Source organism: Cupressus sempervirens, chromosome 4, assembly GCF_028749045.1.
Source record: "Cupressus sempervirens isolate cs-2001-9-10 chromosome 4, ASM2874904v1, whole genome shotgun sequence".
In the NCBI taxonomy this organism is placed as follows: Eukaryota; Viridiplantae; Streptophyta; class Pinopsida; order Cupressales; family Cupressaceae; genus Cupressus; species Cupressus sempervirens.
This window is the reverse complement of record NC_143121.1, coordinates 643,331,359-643,353,414: the sequence shown is the minus strand read 5'-3', so window position 1 is coordinate 643,353,414 and position 22,056 is coordinate 643,331,359. Positions and strand designations below refer to the sequence as shown.

The 22,056-nt window shown below is 36.1% G+C and overlaps 1 protein-coding gene across 1 annotated transcript; it reads right to left on the bottom strand.

Annotated features, from left to right (window-relative positions):
* Positions 1-17,560: 17,560 nt before the first annotated feature.
* Positions 17,561-21,520, bottom strand: LOC149562881 (transcription factor BEE 3-like). Its single transcript, XM_089823932.1, has 3 exons — positions 20,800-21,520; positions 18,111-18,461; positions 17,561-18,006 (listed from the first exon to the last, which is right to left on the bottom strand). The coding sequence occupies exons 1-3, from the start codon at positions 21,319-21,321 to the stop codon at positions 17,938-17,940; spliced, it is 942 nt and encodes a 313-aa protein (XP_089680058.1). The 5' UTR covers positions 21,322-21,520; the 3' UTR covers positions 17,561-17,937.
* Positions 21,521-22,056: the final 536 nt, after the last annotated feature.

Sequence of the window (22,056 nt, the reverse complement as noted above, 5' to 3'; positions counted from 1 at the left end):
TCAAAGGTAGAGGTAGAGGAAGAGACCAAAGAGGGAATAGAGGTGGATACCAAGGCAAAAGTAATGATCAGAGAAACCAAGGTGGGTCTAAACTAGTAGAGAATGGTAGTGAAGCTACTTCAAGGATAGTTTATTAGAGAGGAAGATTCAATCAATGAGGCTCAAATAGAGGAAGAAGTATTAGTAGGACCAACTTATATTTTTCAAGTATGAAGTGTATACTTGTGGTCAATTGGGCCACCCTGTCTATAGATGACCTAACAAGTCTACTTCTTCAAGTGGTGATAAAAGGGTTTCCTATGCTCATGAGGAAAAAATGGGTTCTAAGGTATCTAAGGTAGATCACATTGAGTCACAGAGGGGAGAGAACTTAATGTTCAAGAGAGTGTTGATCAAATAGCTAGTTAAGGATGAACCCGAGCATAGAAGAGCTGTGTTTAGGATTAAGTGAAAGATTTTGGGAAAGGTGTGTAAAGTGATCATGGATTTAGGCTCCACAAGAAACATCATATCAAAGGAAGTAGTGGAGAAGCTCAAGTTGGTAAAGTTACCTCATGTTAACCCATACAAGATAACATGGTTGAACAAGGAGTAGAGTATTTTGGTGAATGAGAAAACTTGGGTGGATTTTTCAATTGCAAGATACAAGGATAAGTTACTTTGTGACATATTGCTTATGGATTCATGCCATCTATTTTTGGAGAACCTTGGCAATATGACAAAGGTGATGTCTATGATGGGAAGGAGAGTTCTATCTCTTTCAAGAAAGATGGAAGGACTTTTCAAATTCATTCCTTTTTGGAGGAGGATGAATCATAGTCTAAAACTCCTGTGTTGTTTAGTAGTGGGAAGGAGTTCATCAACATCCTTAGATAGGAAGACATTGAAGTATATGTCATTCTTCTTAATCCTAAGGAGGAAGAAAAGACTAAACAAGATCCATTACCCACTAAAATCCAAGGGATACTTGAAAATTATAAGGACATTGCAAGTGATGGAATACCTGAAACTTTACCTCCTAGGAGAGTGATAAGTCATCAGATTGACTTTGTACCTAGTGCTTCATTACCAAATAAGGTAGCCTATAAGCTTACCCTAGATTAGAACATATAGGTAGCTAGGAAAGTGTAAGAACTCCTAGATCAGGGTCTAATAAAAAAGAGCATTGGTCATTGTGTAGTGCTAGTAGTTTTAGCATTCAAGAAAGGAGGAATATTGAGGTTTTGCACAGATTCAAGGGCCATCAATAGAGTCACAATAATGTATAGGTTTCTCATACCTAGAATTTAATACTTTATGGATTATCTTGGAGGAGCTCAATACTTCACAAAGTTGGACCTAAAAAGTGGGTACCATCAAATAAGGATAAAGGAAGGTGATGAGTGGAAGACATCTTTTAAAACCACATATGGATTGTATGAGTTTCTTGTGATGCCATTTGATCTCTCACATGTTCTTAGAATGTTCATGAGACTCATGAATAAAGTGTTGAAGGATTATACTAGAAGGTTTGTGGTGGTATATCTTGATTCAATAGACTTATCTTAAGAAATCTACAAGAGAAGAACAGCTAGAACATGTCGAGATTGTGCTAAGAAAGTTGCATGATTGGCAATCAACTTGGAGAAATGTGAATTTATGAAACAAGAGCTTGTCTACCTAGGATTTGTGGTATCCAAAGGGTCTTTGAAGATGGACCAAGACAAGGTTGCATCTATCTTAAACTCACCACCACCTACTACAACAATAGTACTTAGTAAGAAGTTTCCATGGGTTAGCTCAATTCTATAGGAAATTTATTAGAAATTTTAGTGGTATTTGTACACCATTGCTAGATACCATTAAGGGTGGAGTGAAAACCAAGTTTAGGTGGACTCCTAAAGTAGGAAATGCATTTTAAAAATTGAAAGAATAAGTAGCCACACAACCTATCCTTAAACTACCTAATTTTGATAAACTATTTACACTAGAATGTGATGCAAGTGGGATGGAAGTAGGAGGTGTGTTGAGTCAAGAAGGTAGACTAGTAGCCTTCTTCAGTGAGAATATAAATGAAGCCAAGAACAAGTATTTGTCCTATGACTTGGAGTTGTATGCCCTAGTTGAATCTCTTAGGAAATGGAGGCATTACCTTTTACCTAAGGATTTTGTCGTATTTATTGGATACCTATCCCTTACTTACATTAATACCCAAGAAAAGTTAAGAAATAATATTTAAAGTGGATGGGATATCTTCAAGCACTCACATTCACCATCAAGCACAAGAAGAGGTAGATGAATAAGGTTGGAGATGGACTAAGAAGGAAGATGTTGACCATTCAAGAAGTTCAACTCCATAGCATTAATATAGAGAGTTTCAAGGACCTCTACAAGGATGATGAAGACTTTGTTGAAGCCTACAAGCTATGGTCTAAATTTTAGAATCACTTTCACAGTTCTTTTGCTAAATATACTTTGCAAAGTGGACTATTGTTCAAGGGGAACTAGTTATGTGTTCCTAAGGGTTCTATGAGGGAGAATCTTATCTAAGAAACATATAATGGAAGCCTAAGTGGACATTTTGGCATCAACAAGACCCTGGATCTAGTTCAAAGGTTCTACTATTGGCCAAATTTGTTAAGGGATGTGAAAAGGTATGTGGAAGAGTGTATAGTCTGCATGAAGGAAAAAGGAAGAGCTAGTAATGTAGGTTTGTACCAACCTCTACTAGTCCCTAATAGGTCATGGGAGTGTGTTAGCATGGACTTCATTATGGGGTTACCTAAGACAAAATAGGGATATGACAGCATCTATGTAGTGGTGGACAGATTTAGCAAGATGGGCCACTTCATACCTTGTAGGACTACCCATGATGCTATCCATATGGCACATTTGTTCTTTAAGGAGATTGTAAGCATCCATGGACTATCCCTAAGAATTGTGTCAGATAGGGATGTCAACTTTATGAGTCATTTTGGAAAACCTTGTGGAGTAGGTTGGAGACTAATCTATTCTTTGGATCAGCTTACCATCCTCAAACTAATGGTCAAACTAAGGTGGTCAATAGGACATTGGGTAACTTGTTAAGGTTCCTAACTAAGGAATATGGTCAGATATGGGAAGTGATTATTCCTTAAGAAGAATATGCATATAATGACAATGTGAACATGACAATACGTAAAAGCTCATTTGAGATTGTTAATGGGATGCATCTAAGGGGTGTGTGTGAAATTAGAGACTTTAGAGCTATGGAATACAAGAGTGGTCAGTCTGAAGACTTTACTCAAACCATGAAGGAGATTCAAGAATAGGTGAAGAAGATCATACAAGAATCCACCCAAAGGTTGAAGCCTAAAGTGGATGAGAAGAGAAAGGATGTTCAATTTGCAGTAGGTGACCATGTCATGCTATACTTGAAAAAATCTAGGTTGTAGAAGGTAATACCTACAAAAATATAGATTAAGAGAGTGGGATGTTGCAAGATTATAGCTAAATATGGAGCTAATGCATATAAGGTGGATCTGCCTAGTGACTTGAAAATCTCACTAGTCTTCAATGTGGTAGACCTAACCAAGTTTAAGGGGACTTTAACTAAAGTAGATGTGAATGTATAGGAGGTTAACAAGGATGTGGTATTTGGTGTACTACCTCCCAAGACATATCCAAAGGCAAAAAAGGTAGTGGATTCAAGAGTCAAGAAGACTACTAGGCACAAGGTGTACATGGAACACCTCATCAAGTGGAAGAAAAATCTAGATTAAAAGACAACATGGGTTGTGGATATAGACTTCAAGAAGATGGGAATATCTAATTACATATTGTCTATAGGAGTGACATGATTTTCTCTTACGGGGAGCATGATGCAAAAACACCAAGGTAAGGCTATCTAACAACCTAGGGTTCCTAGTTGTGTTTTGGCTTGTAGTGGCCCTAGCCAAGGCACTAGTGAAATAAAGAGGGATAGAGAGTCCTAGAGTAGTACTTAGCCATTAGGAGATCTAATTGGCTCTTCATTACTACCTAGTCATCCAAATTTGCTAAGTGATGTTCAAATTATTGCCATTGTTGCTCAGAATGAAAATTGTGTATCTAAAGGGCTCAATTAGTCAACTAAGGGGTACAATGATATTTTCATATCATAATTTACATATCTAGGAACTTGGTAGAGTTTCATGGGGTTTTGACCAAGTTTTTCCTAACTAGTACAAGAATTCTAAATTTGCTTGACAATTTTGCAAAACTGCAAAAGTTGTCATGACAACTTTTATTGCAAAAAGTGCAACTTTGATTAGATGGTTGCATAACCACCTCTAAGTGGTTGGATCAGGTGTGGTAGACCTATATAGGGCCTCCCTCAACTTTTGTTGAATGAGCAAGCATATTTCAATGTTATTTTATCACAGTATGGATTTTTGGCTTCTTGATGGCATTTGATAAATTGAATTTCATACTATGCCTTACTCATATGTTGGTATTTTTTTTTTATTAAGAAAAATAGGTTTTACAAGGATCCTGAAACCCAAAAGTTCTTACATAACAAAGGGATACAAATTAACAAAACAAGCCCAGCTATAGAATGACATCCAACTGGAAAGGCCAGAACAAAAAATAGGTAAAAATCCAAAAAGACAAAGACCTACAAAGACTACAAAAACCAAGGATGGAACTTGAAAATTCTTCACTTACTCCCCCACCTTCCTTTCGAAGTCCTAGATAGTCTCTGCTACTTCATAGGCTCTCTAATTCTCCTCTGCCATGAGCTCTTGGCTTTTTTCATAGGTTCGATCCAAGTGGCTTTGGGTTATGTCCATTATGGTGTCCTCTTCCATCCTATCTTCAATGTTGACCTTCTCCTCCTTCTCCTCAACAAAACCCCTAACTTTTAGCTTACCACCAAGACTAACAATGTTTTCATTGAGAGAATTCAAAATAGTGAGCATCTGATTAACCATATTATGGTTGTAATTCTCTAGATTTTGCATCCTTTTTTCAACCAACCTTATTCAATTCCCCTGGTCTATCAGGATCCCTTGCTCATTCATCTTCCCCTAGCTTTCCATCTATCCCATTCTATCTTTTACCTCCTTCAACCCATAAAAAATCTATTTAATAGATCAAAAATTATCAATCATGCTATTTTTGTATTATTGAGCAAATTCACACCCACATCCCTCACATTGTCTATGATGGGCACTAGTGTCAGTTCTATTAGTTCCTCCAATTGGATCTTTCCCTCGTTTTCTTCAAGGATTTGAGGATTCATAACTTCTCTCACAATCCCCATTTTTGAGGTTCTGGCATTAAAATTTCTCTGAGCCATATGCATGTCTTTTATTACAACCTCACCACTTCCCTCCTCCATTTTCTCCTTTTCCTACTTCTGGAGGGGAATGGGAAGGGGAGGGGACATAGAGATCTTCGAACCTGTATCATTTTTCCCCTCCAGAGCATGTCCTCCTCTTTATTCCTCTTCTACTTCTTTTTGGGGTTAGCAGTCAACTCCTCTGTAGTCTCTACATCCTCCTCCTTTTTCTCATCCTCTGTGTCCATATCTTCTCCTTCCTCATTGTACTCTTCTCCCCCCTAACTTTTGGGCACATGACCCCTAAGGCTTTTCCTATAGGGAACTTTACTTGGAGTAGGAGTATCCTTGTCTCTTCCCCTAGATATCTTCCTCAACAAATGAAATTCTTCCTCCTCCTCTAAGCTTAAGCTCTAGATTTCCTCTGTGTTTGAGGAGAAATTAGAACTCCTCACCTCCTCTGAAGCAACCATAGCATAAGCAAAATATCTGCTCCTAGATTGAGATTTAAAATATTCATAAAGCAAAAGGAGTAAACCCTCATGTAGGGTAGGGTTAGCACTAGGTTTTTTCTTACACCATGAAATATTCTTATTCATGGAAGAGTACAAGTAAAAAGGAAAAGAAGTCTTAGCCCCATAATGGAAATGATTGAGCAAAACAAAATGATGGGTTCTAAACCTATCAAACCTCATGTCCAAAGAAATAAACTCGATGGTGGTCCTCAGCACATACCTCCAGAGCTTCTTGATCAAATCCATCTCATAGTAAGTCTCACTCTTCACTAGCTCCTTCTTCTCATCCATGTTCTTGGCAAAATCCTTTACCACATTTGTGGAACTTTTTGTCTCTATAGAACTTTAAACCCTCATCAGGTATTTTTGTGACATGGGCAATGACCTCCACATTTACATGATGCAACACTCCATCAATCTTAACCCTACCATCCTTCCAAGACTCTACCATGAGATTAGTAATCGCTAAATCATACCCGTGAAGCTTGGTGATGTAGTTTGCAATGCCACCCTTTTCAAGTTTCTCCTAGACCTTGGTTCTTTGTTTCCATTTGTCCGCCTCTCCCACCAGTTATCTTCTACTCCATTCTCCCACCATCCTAGTAGACTTAGTGATACCATTCATATAAACATAGTCCTCTACTCTCCTTCCTCTATCCTCTATTTGTTTAGTCAAAAACTGCCTTTTCTTTCAATTCCAGTGAGATGGTAAAGAAAATGAAAAACCCATAAAGCATGTTGATTAGACAGTGAATGTGTCATCTGCCAACTACTCCTGTATTTTCCATAAATACATTGGCTTTCACACATATTTACATTAGTTCCCATAATTAACTAGGGATTTCACTTGTACCTCTCTGGATCCTCTCCTGATCAATTAGGCCTTTTGTAATTGATGGAATATGCCCTCCAGTGTTTGTTTCTTTCTTGACTACCTCATTGGTAAACCAATCAGCCACTGAGTTAGACTCCTTGTACTCATGGCTGACACGAACACTTTCAAATTCTACAAGTGTTATATGGATTTCTTAGACACTATATTTACAATGGTCCAAGCAGGTTGGAGAGCTCCTTTTATGCACTTGATGATATTGTATGAGTCCCCCCCCCCAGCCATAGGTTTTTTACTCCCACCTCCAGAGCTAGTTTAGCAGTATGGAGAGCAGCACTAGCTTCCACTGTCTAATTTCCCAAGGGATAGGAAAGAGAAGCAATGCCCACACCATGGCTATTTCTAATGATGCCCCCACATCCTGAAGGACCAAGGTTACCTTTAGCTACTCCATTGAAATTGACTTTATGCCATCCTTCAGGAGGGATTTTCCACTTCACCTCCTATCTTTTCAATCTCTTATCCTTTCCCTTTCCTTACTCTTACCTCCTTCATCAATATCTCCCCCCTTCCTTATAGAAAAATTTTCTCTCATAGTGTTATTGATTTTATCTGCAAGCAAATAAGCAGGAGCCTCCCTATCTCTAAAAATTTGATTGTTTCTCTCCTTCCAAACTCCCCAACAGAAGTGGGGCAAAGTCCATAAGCTAATACTGTGCATATTTGTGCCTTTGTACATGCTATCCCACTAACAAAAGAAGTCCAAAATATTTCCTGGCTTGCACCATCTTACCCCATAGTTCATGGTGAGATATTCCTAAACCTTCATTGAATAAGAGCAATGGATGAAAATGTGATTAACCATCTCTAAGTGATGCCTGAAAAGAATACATCTATTAGGAATATACTGACCTCTATTTCCCAAATTACCCAGAGTGATAATTTTATCTTGAAGCATCAGCCTAAAGAAAATGTTAATTTTAGGGGTAAGGTCGGGAAACTAGGCCTTAACCCAAATAGGTTTCTCCTTTAGGCTCTAAAGATAGTTGTACCTCGAGGCCACCGAGTATGATCCACTAGGACTACACTCCCATATCGGTTCATCCTTATTATCATTCAAAATCAAAGAATTTAACATCACCATTATCAGCTTAAGATCATTCAAAATCAAAGATAGGTCTCTCCATTCGTGGTTCATTCTATAGTCTCTTAATTTCATTCTAAACAACCTTATACAGGTATTGTCCCAATTATCATATGTAGGGTTATTAATGAGAGGCCCCTAAATCAACCAAATATCATGCCAAAAGAGGATTTTCTCTCCATTTCCCACTTTCTATTTGACCTTAGAATTAGCTAGGGTTCTTACCTTTAAGATCCCATTCCAAATAACTGAACCATATGAGATGTTAGAGTCATTTAGCAAATACCTTAGAGACATCCTCCTAATATAATTCTCCACCAAAATGTCCCTCCATTCCCTAGTACTATTAAATATATGCCATACCTACTTAGCTAGAAGTGCATTATTAAGATGCCTAAGTTTTCTAATTCCTAGCCCTCCATAGCACTTGGGGAGACATACATTATTCCAGGACACTAGAGGGTATCTTTTATGTTCCTCTAGGCCAGACCATAGAAGATCTCTTTGGATCCTTTCCATTTTGTCAGCATGTTTTACCAGAATCCCAAAGAGACTCAAGACATACAATGGAAGATTCTAAAGAGTGGACTTCACCAAAAGACATTTTCCATCTTGGTTGAGGGTTATACCTTTCCAACCTACCAGCTTCTTACTAAACTTGTCAATAATTCCATTCCAAAAAGATTTTGACAACTTAGTCCCCAATAGAAGTCCAAGATAGTTTGAAGGCAGGCTTCCCAAACCACACCCAAGAATACTAGTAATCTTCCTTTTTCTATCAACAGGGATGTTGATAAAGAAAATTGAGCTTTTTGCCCAATTAATTAGCTAGCTTGTTCCCCTGGTGTACAAATCTAGTAATCTCTTCATCAATTTAGCCTCCTAAACTGAAGCTACTCCTCCCATAATAATATCATCCACAAACTATTGGTGAGGGAAAGAAACATGCCCTGAAGAGGGCTTTATTCCTATCAAGATCCCTTCCTATCTTTTTTTACAATCAATCTCCCTAAATGCTCAGCCATGATAATGAAAAGGATGGAAGATAGGGGATTTCCCTACCTTAAGTCTCTTAATGGTTTGAAGAAATCATATGGAGCCCCATTACTCATGATAGCCAAGGAAAAAGTAGAAACAAGTTGGGAGATGAGTTTTCATACCTAATGATCAAAGCCAAAATCATGAAGAACTAAACCAAGGAATGTCCAATCCACCTAGTCATAAGCTTGGAGAGATCTAATTTGAGGAGAAGGCCCTCCCTCTTTCTAGCCTCTAGCAAATGAATGACTTCATGAACCATCATAATAGAATCTAAGATTTGTCTACCAAGGACAAAGCCCATCTACTACGGGGAATTGATTAAAGGAAAAACTTTGAGGATTCTGGTTGTCATAACTTTTGAAATGATCTTGTAGAATGAATTGTAGAGACTAATGGGCCTGACCTGGTCCATAGTATCCACCCCAGGGATTTTGGGAATAAGAACCAAAAAGATAGAGTTGAGCTCTTTCATAAGATTCCTAGCTCCAAAAAATTCCTACACCACCTTAACAACATCCACCTTAACCACCTCCCAATAAACCTAGAAGAAGAAAGTAGGAAAACCATTCGGCCCTAGGGCTTTATCAACTGGGAGAGAAAATAGAGCTTGTTTTACTTCCTGATAATTTGGTATCGCCCTTAACATAGAATTATGGTGAGTTTGTATCAAAAGGGGAATAGATGAAACAATTTCCTTCTGGTCCTCCACAAATAACATTAGATCCCAAGAAACAAGTGAAGAGAAAAAATTAATAGCCTCAATACAAATATCACTATCATTAGGTAAAATAGACTAGCCCTTCTTGATACCTGTAATCCTATTGTTTGCTTTGTGTTTAAGAGTGGAAAGGTGGAAAATCCTAGTATTTTGATCACACTCTTTAAGCGAATTAATTTTGGATCTTTGTTTCCAAAAGTTCTCTTCTCTACTAATAATGCTATGAAGATTAGAGAGAATTGGCATTTTTATGTTCTTGTTATGATCATTGTATCCTTCCTATTGTATTATATCCTGAATAGTATGAAGCTAATCAAACTTCTCCTCGTTGGCTTAGAAAATATGACCAAAATCCTTCTTGTCCCAAATTTTGATATTACATTTTACATTTCTTAATTTCTTGGCAACCCTGAACATTGCAATCCCTTCCACCTCAATGTTCCACCAAGAAGATATCCTAGATAAAAAGTCTAGGTGAGATATCCAAATCTTTCCAAAATGAAAAGGAAAATTCCACCTGGCTGTAAGAGGGGATATCAAGAGGGAAATAGGGAAATGATCAGACCCAACTCTGGGAGAAGGAAGATCTTGCAAGAGAAAGAGTTCAACCAATTAGGTGATATAAGAGCTCTATCAAGGTGGAACTGGATACAATCACTCTCCATTTGCCTATTGGACCAAGAAAAAACCCCACCAGAAAGATCAACATCCAAGAGAGCCAAACTATTTATGAAATTTGAGAGATCCAACTTGCTATCCAAGTTTGAGGCCAAACCCCCATATTTTTTCGCATAAGAAAGGGGAGTATTGAAGTTTCCCATTATAATTCCTTTCTCAAGGTTGCGATTTTGAATTATAGAACAAAGCTTGGTCCAATAATCCTTCCTCTCCCACATAAAATTATGGGCATACACATTTAAAAGAAACCACGAATATTTTCTATTAATATGCAGATCTTTACATAACAGTAAATTACCTTCATTATAAACGGTGGTTACTAGGAAATGCTTATCATTGTAGAATGTGAGCAGTCCTCTAGATGCTCACTCAGAATTCGTGCCCTCTCCATCCATGTTGTTACTAAAGGAAATCTTACCCACCAGATCCTTCTTCATTTTAGTTTCCTGGATCAACATAAAATTAGGTCTATGATCTCTAATCATGTTCCTTACTACCTCTTGCTTATGGGCTCCATTTAGCCCACTTATATTCCAAGATATTATCTTTATTTCTTTTTAACAAAGCACTCCTTGATGGTTCTTTGGCTCCCATCATCCAAATTCCTTCTAACCTCCTCTTTAATGGTTTGGCTTAAACTCTTTCTGCCTAGTATCTTTGGATTAACCCCCACATCAGCTTTAACTCTACTCCTGGTCACTCCTGGTGACACCGGGGAAGGGTCTTTACTTTTCTTCTTCTTAACCTTGGTCCAAATCCCCTTATTTTCATCTGAGCAAATCTCAAGACATTCCTCCATTCTTGAAATCTATCTAGGGGAAGAATTTCTAACCAAATCCAAAATCCTAGTTCCCAAATTAATGGATGCAAAATGATCCCCCATAGGTGATGAGGGAACCCCCTTAGTATCTTGAGGCATTTGAGTTTCTGGCACTATGTCCTCTTCATCTCTCAATAATTGCTCCTCCCCCATCCCCCCTCGGGAAGAATTTTGATGAATTACTTGAAACAAAGAATCACAATGACCCCTCTCCCCTTTAGAAGTTGGCTTGATATTCTCCTTATTAAGCCCTTTTTTCTACTAGTTGTTCCTCTCTCCATCACTTTGATATGGGGATCATTCGAATTTGAGACCTTCGCATCTTTTATAGGGATATCCACCAGTTTGGTCTAAGAGTCAACTAGATCTAAATCCTTGGCATCTTTATCCACCTCTTTGATTTGGGAACCATCCTAATCAAAGACCTTCACTTCTTTTACAAGGATTTCCACAGTCACCTCTTGATTCTCAAGGCAAATGGTCTCAAGACCCTTGATGTTCTTCTACTTCCAAAACCTTTTCCTTTCCTTTCCAAATTTGGAAGAAGATTTTTTCTTGATCTTTTCCTCTTTAGCCTTAGGGAATTGATTGGCCTTATGGCCTATTTTCAAACAATGAAAGCAGGCAAAAGGCACACTCTCATAGTCCATCTTCTGAACATGTATTCCTAGTTTAGAATGGAAGCTCACTACCTTTGGCTTATCAACCCCCTCCCCAACTCCAATATAGATATGAGCATAGTTTAACCTTCTTCTAGAAGCTATTATTGGGTCTATGGAGAGAAGCTCACCAAAAGAACTAGCCACTCCCATGAACACATCCTCATTCTAGAACTCTAGCGGAAGTTCTAGAAGTCTAACCCAAACCAAAGCTTGCACAAAAAAGAATCATTCAAGTCCAGCTCAAATGTCCACTTCTAGAGGACCAAAGTCGAGCATCCTATAACCCAGGGCCCTTCACACAATATGTTTGAAAGGTCCTCATTGCAAGAGAATTTGAAAGACAGAAAACCTTTAGCCATTGCAGTGACTTTGACTTGACCTTTAAGATTCCATTTCTTCTGCATGGAAGATCTAACAATGTCTATATTTGGCCTTTGCCCAATGAACTTACCCACCAAGGTAGAAGCCATAGAAGTAATGTTCTGGTTAACAAGCTCATCCAGAATAGCGATTGCACAAGTTTCTTTTTCTACCCCAAGGAGCACTTTAACAGCTAGAAAAGAAGACTTACTAGTTGGTTTAACTCCAAATAGTGAAGACCATTTTGCGACCCATGCCCCAAGAAGAGCTACCTTGGGGACTAGAGGTGACTTATCTAGAGCCTTTCTAGGGGCACATGGGTCCCTGTCTCCAATCTTTGTCGATTCTCTAACCTCTAAATTTTTCTAACATTGTCCCTCCACTCCCTGCAATCTATGACCCAGACCATGATTTTGATACTGACCAACCAAAGGAATCCTGCCCAAAACAAGTTTCAAATTTTGAAAGGTTGCACTTCCCCCTCCACTTTTGCTTGCCATATGTAATTAAAGAATCTAATGTTGAGCAACAAGTATGTTGGTATATGTTAGTAGCTAGTTATGTGTGTGATTAGATAGTTTTTTTAATCCATTTTATTTCCCTTTTGTAAATACTTTGGTTTGTGCATTGTTGTTGTCCTAAACTAGGTAGTTTGTGAAAATGGGGTCATAACCTACCTTTCCACCATGGCATGCATACGGTACCTTGGAATTGGTGAGCTGACTCCTTGTATTATGAGAATGCAAGAGCTTGGGTCCTGGAAAGAAAGGTTAGCCATTTTACAATGATACCTTAGACAAGCCAAGTGAGCATGGTTAGGGATCACTGAGTTTGAAATAAAAATGAATGACATTAGGTGCATTGAATGCCTTAGTATAAGTGGATGGAGAAAAGGACATGAGAGTGGAAGTCCTTTGCTAAAGGAGACCTCTTGGTGACATGCCTAGATAGGGATTTGATCAAACCCTTATAAATCTTATCACGAAATTTGCAAACTCTTAAATTTAGGATTTAAATCAAGATCCCATTGTATGGAAAGGTTGGGGAAGTGAGATCAAGTGAATCTCAAAGGTCTTCTTAAAGGGTATGAGGTTATAAATTTATTTTTCCACCTCATTAAGCCTTTTTTTGAGTTAAGTGCCAAAAGGTGAGTTTGGAGGCCTGATTCCTTGTACCCCTTCTAGGCCTAAATTAGAGAAATTTCTTGAGAGTGATATAGATTTCAGTGGTATTTTAGTGGATGAGTATTGGAAAGGACTCAAAACCCTAAGAACAATCCTCTCTCTCCATAATGAGTAATATGTGACCATGTTGGGTGTTTTGTGAAGATAAGCCAGTGAGACATCTAAGGAGTAGTGATTGGTTGATGTTAAGTTTTTATATTGGTGTAGACAAGTTGAAAGAGTAAGGACTTAGGAGTATGATCCTCCTAAGTTAGAGTTAGTGCAAGAACCCTTAAAGGCTAGAGAATAGTCTTAGAGTAGACCCTAGGAGAAGATAGGGTTAAGGAGAAAGACTTATCCTTACATAAAAATCCAAAACTAAGGATCTTAAAGGGAAGAGGGATCCTACACAAGTAACAGGAATCTTTCTACCCATAAACTCTACTCTACATGGAAAAGGGCACAAATAACCCCCTATAAAAGCCACTACCATAGGGATCAAAAATCATCAGCAACTCCAATAGAGAAAATCCCCATACAATACTTTCGTAAGAGCAAAAGCACAATATAGAAAAGCACACCCTCAATGTATCATGTTATCACCTATAAGGCAAATAAATGCTTTAACAAGTGAAAAATTGAAGTTCACAAATTTAAAAAATTTACTAGTGGAAAATTTGAAAAAGAGTTTCAATAGAAAGTAGGTTCTTCGTAATATAGAAAACTTATTTAATTCACTTTTTTTGATAAATAGTCCCTTTCTATTAAGTTGAATATAAAGTTACATATTCAAAAAACCACTAGGGGGTACAAAATCTCTCCATGAGATATCATACAATACCAAGGTCAAAAAAAATTAGTATAAGCCAAGGAATATGGGTGGTTAGGAATTAACAAGGGGGTTAGGAACTAACCACCCATCATCCTTTATATATATTTCCTTCTTGTCTAGGGGAGATAAAATTGCCAAGACCAGGAAAATAAATCATTTGGAAGAAGTGACAAGGGGAAACAAAGAATTGTTAAGATCTCACTAAATAGAAATAGGAAAAGGCACAAATAGAACCATATGGGACTAGTTACTAGAGTTGGAACATGGTGGAGAAGACTGGTGGTGATGCAAGCCTTTATCACCACTACTAAAGGAGTGTTAGAGAACCTGAGACTTTAGAGTTTAGGATTGGTAGGTAGAGGAGTTTCATCTATGGTGATACCAACAAGGTAGAGTGCAATCAACAAAAGTAGAATCCAATGACACTCTAGTAATTATGCACTAGGAACTACCCCAATCTTGCTAAAGGTATTGAGGGCGGGCCACCTTTAAAGCCACTTTGTTTTCTTGAACTTGAATTAGCATCATCAAATTATTACATATGCAAGATATAGCATATAACTATACATTTATATCAAGAAATTTGTGAATGAAAAGAAAAACATTTCTATGCTTCCAAAGAGTGAAAAGAATCTCCATCCTAAAAGCATGCCAAGTCCAAGAGAACTTAGGTAGAATTCTAGGTTTATTCACCCAACAAAATCATATTCCAAGAAATGATTTCATACCATAAATTGAAAAAAAAAATCATGAATCTCACTCCAATATTGTTAGGCATGCTAGAGAAACTAGAAAGAATGTAGAATTTTTTTGGATGTTTATAGAAATGACATTTAGGGTTCAATATACCCATATTCTTGAGATGAGACCCCTTAGGCAACCCCTAAAAATTTACACACCAAGAAAAGTGTGCAATATTTTGTTCCATAATAGTGGACCAAATAATGAGAAAATAAAGTCTTTAGGTCTTCTAGAAAGACTGCAAATGCTACTAGTTGAGAATGGTAACCATGAGAAAGTGAGGAACAAGATTATGGTACCCCAACTTGGGATTGTATAAAGCCTCTTCTTGAACTTGGCAAGAACAATATTCCATAACTCCATAGGTGAGGCCTAAAAGGAAAATAAAATTCCCAAGAAATAAAAATATCCCCATGTTGAATCCACTTCCAATCATACTTTAGGAGCCATGGCTGAGTAGGTGGGAAGGATTGTTTGTACAAAGATTTTTATGCCACTAAATGCCAAAACTGAAAGAAAATCAAAAAGTTTCGAAGCACTACACAACATTCTAAATATTCTCTTCTTCCTTGATGAGGATAAGAAAGGAGTCATCATAAAAATGTCCATTAATAAGATGAGTAGGTGGCTTGGGCATGGAAAATCCTCTAGCATGGTTAGAAGAGATTGTATCAGTGAGAAAGTAACCAAATCCTTGGCAAATGAACTTGAAGAGACCAAATGTCTCATGTTGTTTACCATTGATAGTAATGAAAGAAAATACATCCCCAAAAAACATTCAAATAGATTGAAGAAAGATAGGGTCAAATCAAAGACTATGAAACATTTCCATTATAAAAGGTCATTTGATATGGCCATAAGGTTTGGCAAAATCAATCTTGAGGAAAATAGAAGATTTTTTGGGTTTCCTCACCTATTTCATGCCTTCCTAGACTATAATAATATTGTAAAGAATTATCTTAGACTTGATGAAACTAGTCTACTTAGGTTGCATAGTTAGCAACAAAAGATGATGAATTTTTTAGGCTAAAGCCTTAGTGATGATCTTGTAAGAGATGTTGAATAGGTAATGTGATCTCCAATTGTAGATATCTTCAAGATCTAAGACTTTGGGGATTAATTTGATATTGCCTTTCTTTATAATATCCCTAAGGGACTCGATGTGAAAGGCTTCCAAATAGATCTTATGGAGGTTGGGGCCAACATAATCTTGAAAGGTCTTATAAAACTCATAAGAAGAGCTATCACAGCGAGGGGCCTTCTCATCTGCCATGGAAAAAATGGCTTCCTTGAGCTCTGCAAGAGAAAACATTTGATCACAAAAGGTTTGTTCTTTAACAGACTATATGTTGGGAACAACTACACAATACAATCCTTGAAAAGCAGTGGTTTGGTCTTCGTTGAATTTCTTAACCCTCACTAAGGAATGATGAGCTCTATCACATTTAAATAATATGTTGTGTCCTAAATTGAATGAAACATTCACTTAGAATAAATATTTATGTGGATAAAGAAATGCATCTTCCTAGTGTGAGTTCATGTCTTTGTGGAGAACACAAAATTGAGCATTTTTCATTTTGTTAAAACAAAGGGTGGAGGAAACAACAATCTTGAACCAATTCTTAATAATATAAATATAGTAACTTAAGGTCATTATCCATGGAAAATATTATAGATGTAAGAATCTATAAAATGAAGTGGGATTTTTTCTAGAGATTTCACCTTTCTAGAGCCAAAATTTAGATTTTAAAATAGAAAATTTATTTTAATGATGCATTCTTCATACAATATTAATATTTTATTGTGTCAAATAATATATAGAATATTTAATATTAATATTAATATTTTATTGTGTCAAATAATATATAGAACACTTATCTCTCACCTATTAGTACTTCAAGAAATTATTTCTTGTCAATCATGCATGTGCAACACTTTTTTGATGTGCACATTAATGCCTTAAATGAATAGGGTATTGCAAAGCATTCATATTTTTTGGCAATCGGTTAAAGTTTAAATTGTATACACATCTATTTTTCATGAAAACTCTCTCTCTCTCACACACACACACACTCACACACACACACACACACACACAAACTATTGAAAAATAAATTAATTAAAAAATCTAATATAAATGAACTACTTATTACTTCTAAAAATATGTAATAATATAGTAGCACAGCTAATAATTCTATAACTTGAACTTAAATCATCTTCCTTTTGGGATGAATTTGATCTCATTCTTCATATGCAATGACTAACGTACAAGAGATGTAATGTAGTATGTGAGGAACAAGTAAATTTAACTCAATGTAACTTCTATACTTAATTTCAAGAATGGAATGTGAACTGAATTTACACATTCTTCTACTAGGTCAAATTGATTATTGTAGAATTGAATCTCTTTAGTATTTGTAATGTTGAAACAACTTTCTCAATTTGAAGCTTCATTTCGAGTATAGATCTAAATAATCATTATATGATAACTTTAAGCATTTATTAGTCCCTAAACGTGAAAATTGAACTTAACATTATTTGATAACTATATAATCTCTCAAAGAAAGGAAAAAACTTTATTAACAGGAATTCAAGTTGAAATTAACCTAAATTAACCGTTCTCCTACACAATCTTTATATAACAATTTGAAATATCAAAAGTTCCATTTCTACCTTCAAGTAGAATTCAAAAAGCTAACTTTAATTAGATTCTAGAAACTAAGAGGGAGGAGTATTCAAGATTAAAATTTATGGTCGAAGGACAAACAAAAAAGGGAAACCAAAAATAGAAAGGAAAAATGTGCTACATTACACCAAAAGAATGATAGGAAAAAGCTGAAACCATTAGCAAAATAGATCCATATAATATCTAGTTCTATTTGCAATCAATTTTTTCACTTATCAGATTTATAACTAGAACAATCACACAGATTTTCTTAATAATATTGCGCCCCCAAAAATGGAAGAAATAAGGGCCAATCCAGTTCTCAAAGGCCTAACTATATCAACTTCCACAAGTCAGTGTTGATGGCCTTTACTCACACATAAGGTATATCATACATACCGTCTACCTCTTACACTATGTAGACATATTGATCATTGACTGAGGATTAACTAAAGAATGTCATGGGTTGAAAACTGGTCTTATACTTACTTCATGAACTTGTACAAGGCATCATGTAAAGTTTCTTTGGTTGCATTATCCAGAATATCTTCTGCCTGCAAATAAGAAAAAAGCTAACCATAAACTTTTTCATATCTATGACTCATAACATAGTATACATATAAATATACAAGTACACACATATATCCAATGCACCCACCTTGACACGGAGGCAATAAAGAATCGCTGAATCAGTATTCGTGACAAACATATCCATGACATGCATGTTATGTGTCTCCAGGACCAATATAATGGAAGGTAAAAGCTTCGCCTTCTGCATGCAATTCATTGTAATAAACATGTCTTGACCGTTGCAGTTTAAGGTCAAATTCCCTGGTTTTTGATCGCTTTCCACAACCAAGTTTCTTTTGGTTTTTATGCTTGGATGGACGTTGCCTACTGCTTTGTTAGACTGTAAGCGGCTTGCAGGTTTCTCAGAATGAATTGCAAGACGTCGTTGGAGAGATTGAATGTAGTTTATTGTCTCTGATAGAATTGATGCCTTGTCTACCTGAAAAATAAAGGGTTTTAATATTCAATATTTCAAAAAGTAGAAACACAATTTTGTTGAACTTTATCTATAAACAGTTTGCTCATATAGTACAGTCGACCTAAACACTTTCGTACTTATTCAAGATCAATGGTCACAGCCTTTGCATAAACCTTTCACACAATCTAATGTCAAAACCAGGGGACCAACATTATGAATTATGGAAATCTAATCTAGAAATAGAAGCTCATGGGCATTGTAGATTGTGAAAATCTAAGAGTGTTAACATAAATATGCACATGAATCAATTCATTGAAAGATTTCCATTCCAGTCATTACAAGAAAGAAATATATAGAGCTGTAGTAACCTCTAACAAGCACTTTGAAATATTTTAGAATGATGGTTAGTCTAAGATATCTTATATTCTTAATGGCGAGACAGTTAATCCAACACCTTTCTATATATTATCATTGATATGATGGTTAATCTAACAACTCCATATTGTTCAAAACGAATTCTATAATCTGAAGTTTTTATGCCAAGATAGAAATGCATAGAGTTGTAGTAACGTCAGTCGTGTAATGTAATTAATCCAACACCCTTAGATATCATCATGAAATCAAGAATAAGCTCTGCGAAACATATGCAATATTCTCACAGTAAACTCTAAACATGCTTTTACATAGCAAACCCTAAACATGTTTTCACAGCCCCCTAAGCTATAATAAACAAGATTTCAGTGGCTGTATGATTTGAAGTTGTTATCAACATTGTCTGGGTCTGGTAAAATGCTTACTTCTTGTAAACAGAACTTAAACATTGGTGGGGTTGTGCTTTTAGAAAATGCTCATCTTCGCTAAGGAAACCTTCCCACTTCCTAATTGGAAAATAAACTATTATTAAATAAGGAGACCATGAAACTCATTTTATTACACAGACATGGAAAACATTGTTACCAGCAGTTTATGCAATAGCCACACATGGGAGTTTTTTGTTTATTTTTCAATACAATAAAATGGGTAAGCAATAAACCTTGGGACCGTTGGTCACACAGAATTAATATACGGTTTAAGACTTGCTTAAAATTTCCATCATAAACCAGCTGTTCATTAGGCAGAACTCATCTGACATCATACGGCAGGTTCTTAGCCCATTGACACTATTTTGTCCTTGAGTTTCTTCTCACAGCCCAAAAACATTAATACAGACCGCTGTCTCAAGAGAAATTCAATTCCCCTGAATAGTGCTGTTGTGATGCTGACATTAGCAACAGACCATATCATCACCCACTGAATTTTTTATGAACTCACAAACTGTCTGATATGGAATCTAGAGCGAGAACTTATATACAATCTAAGAGTGAAAACTCAGTCATCTTCAATTTATTGTAGAATTTATAAGAAACTTTCTATGAACAATCTCAGAAATTATCATGTCAATACAAAAATACATACTTAATCATGTCAAAATGGGAATTTATACCTATCTCAGAGTGCTTGTTGATCCAAATCAAATCTCAGAGGTGTGAAAGTTAATCCCACACGTCTATACTGTACTAGATAGTCCTATAATCTGTAACAAGCTCTATCAAACATATGCTATATGCCCGTACTAAACCCTAAACATACTTATACTGCTTTTCAAAACCCTAAAATTAGAACTTAATATGCATACCTTGGCATTACCGATATAGTCAATTTATAAGAAACTCTCCATGTACAATTTTTGGAATTATCATGTCAATATAGAAATATTTACCTATAAGATCTATGAGATTTCTACAATCTATGCTAATGTTTTCAAATTTCTGGATTGATTGTGTATAGTTTTTTTACATCAAGGTTTAGGATCATACTACATGATCCATCATCAGAATGCTAGAGAGAAAAGAAGATCAAAAGCTATACACAATCAAATTCAGAAATTTGAAAGTAATAAATACCTAATCAAGTCAACATAGAAATTTATACTTAATCATGCCAAATTAGAAATATATATCTATCTTAGAGTGGTCTCTCATCTAAATCTATTAGATCAATTCTGAGAAGAGCAAGAGTCTTTTTTATATTGAAAAAAGTTGAATGAGTTACAAATAAGAGAGCGGCGGGTTTCTGATCTAAGTCTATTAATTCAATTCTCAGTCTATTAAATCGATTCTCACAAGTGGGAATGTTTTTTTATATTGAAATGGCGGAATGAGTTACAAATAAGAAACAGATATACTGTAAGAAAATCACTCTACCAATTCACCCTATAGTCCTTAATAAGATCTATCAAACATATACTATAGTCATACTAAACCCTAAAGATGCTTATCCTGCTTTTCAAAACCCTAAAATGAGAAATGAAATTTCATACCTTGGCAGGAGGACTTGGCAGCAAAGAAAACATTTGTGAAAACAACTGATTCATTTCACTGCGGCGCAGTCTTTCTGAAAGAATGTGGCTCTCCCTTGAAGAACTCAAACCATAACCTCCACAAGATGGTTTCCTCCGCTTAGAGGTATGCAATTGTTGTGTTAAGTCTGATCCATTTTTGCAAGAAAGTTGGGGGCCATTCAGAGAAAAAGGAGATCTTTCTAAGGAAAAGGAAGGTTCCTTTGTTTTACATTTCTGGACTAATGCACTGAGATCATCAAGCCCAGGTTGGTTATCATTCACTTTAACAGAATCTTCACCATTGCTCAAAGACCAAGATTGAGTTACATGAGTTTGTACTGAAGAAAAATCATCTAAACCAAGGCGATTTAGAGAAAAATTATTGTGGGTGTGGGGCAATACTACTGTTTGTTGAAAGGGAAAGGAGATTGGAGAAAAATTGTGCCCTCCATGAGTTAATGCATGGGTTTCTGAATTAGCAACGCCCCGCTGGAAATGCATTCTGCTTGAAGAACAAAATGGAATGTGTGATAAGAAGACACATATGCTATTAGAGGAAGAGCAGTTCGGTGAATGAGAGATAAATTCTTTTGTCTGAGAGAGACGAATAATGATAATCGCAATTGCATATTTTTCGATGAAGGGTATTGAAAGATGTGTGTCAGCATGAAATATGACCAAAAGTTTTTTTCTGCACAGATGAGTTGTTGGATTTCTTAAACTTTCAATGCTTTATCGTCATCAATCCCAATCATTCTCAGACTTTGCAGTGATGTAGTTATCAAATCAAGTGAATTAGTACGAGCCTGATGATTTTGTCAGGTTGGTAAATTTTATAGAGCTTTTACTTTACCGCTGATGGAAAATAAGGCAAACAATACCGTCTGTCAGGTAAAGCATAGCAACATCATCCTTTAAAAAGCTCAAAATTAGATTGCAGAGTGATTAAGGAAGTTTTAAATTTCTAATCAGAAGAATATCTTGTGGTGTTTTATGAAGTTATGTGCCTACAATTCTTGATCCACTTTTAAAACATGGTATAATTAAGGATTAATTTAGTTAATGAGATTTAGGGCCACCTTAAGACATTATATATGAAGGAAAGAATTAAGTTTGGGAAAAAAAGTTCAACTTTGACTATTTAACACTTTTAATTTAGGTATTAAGTTTAGTGTGTGATGTTTATGTGGTTCCAAAATTTAGAGATGTTCACTTATTTTAAGGTTTCCTATATTA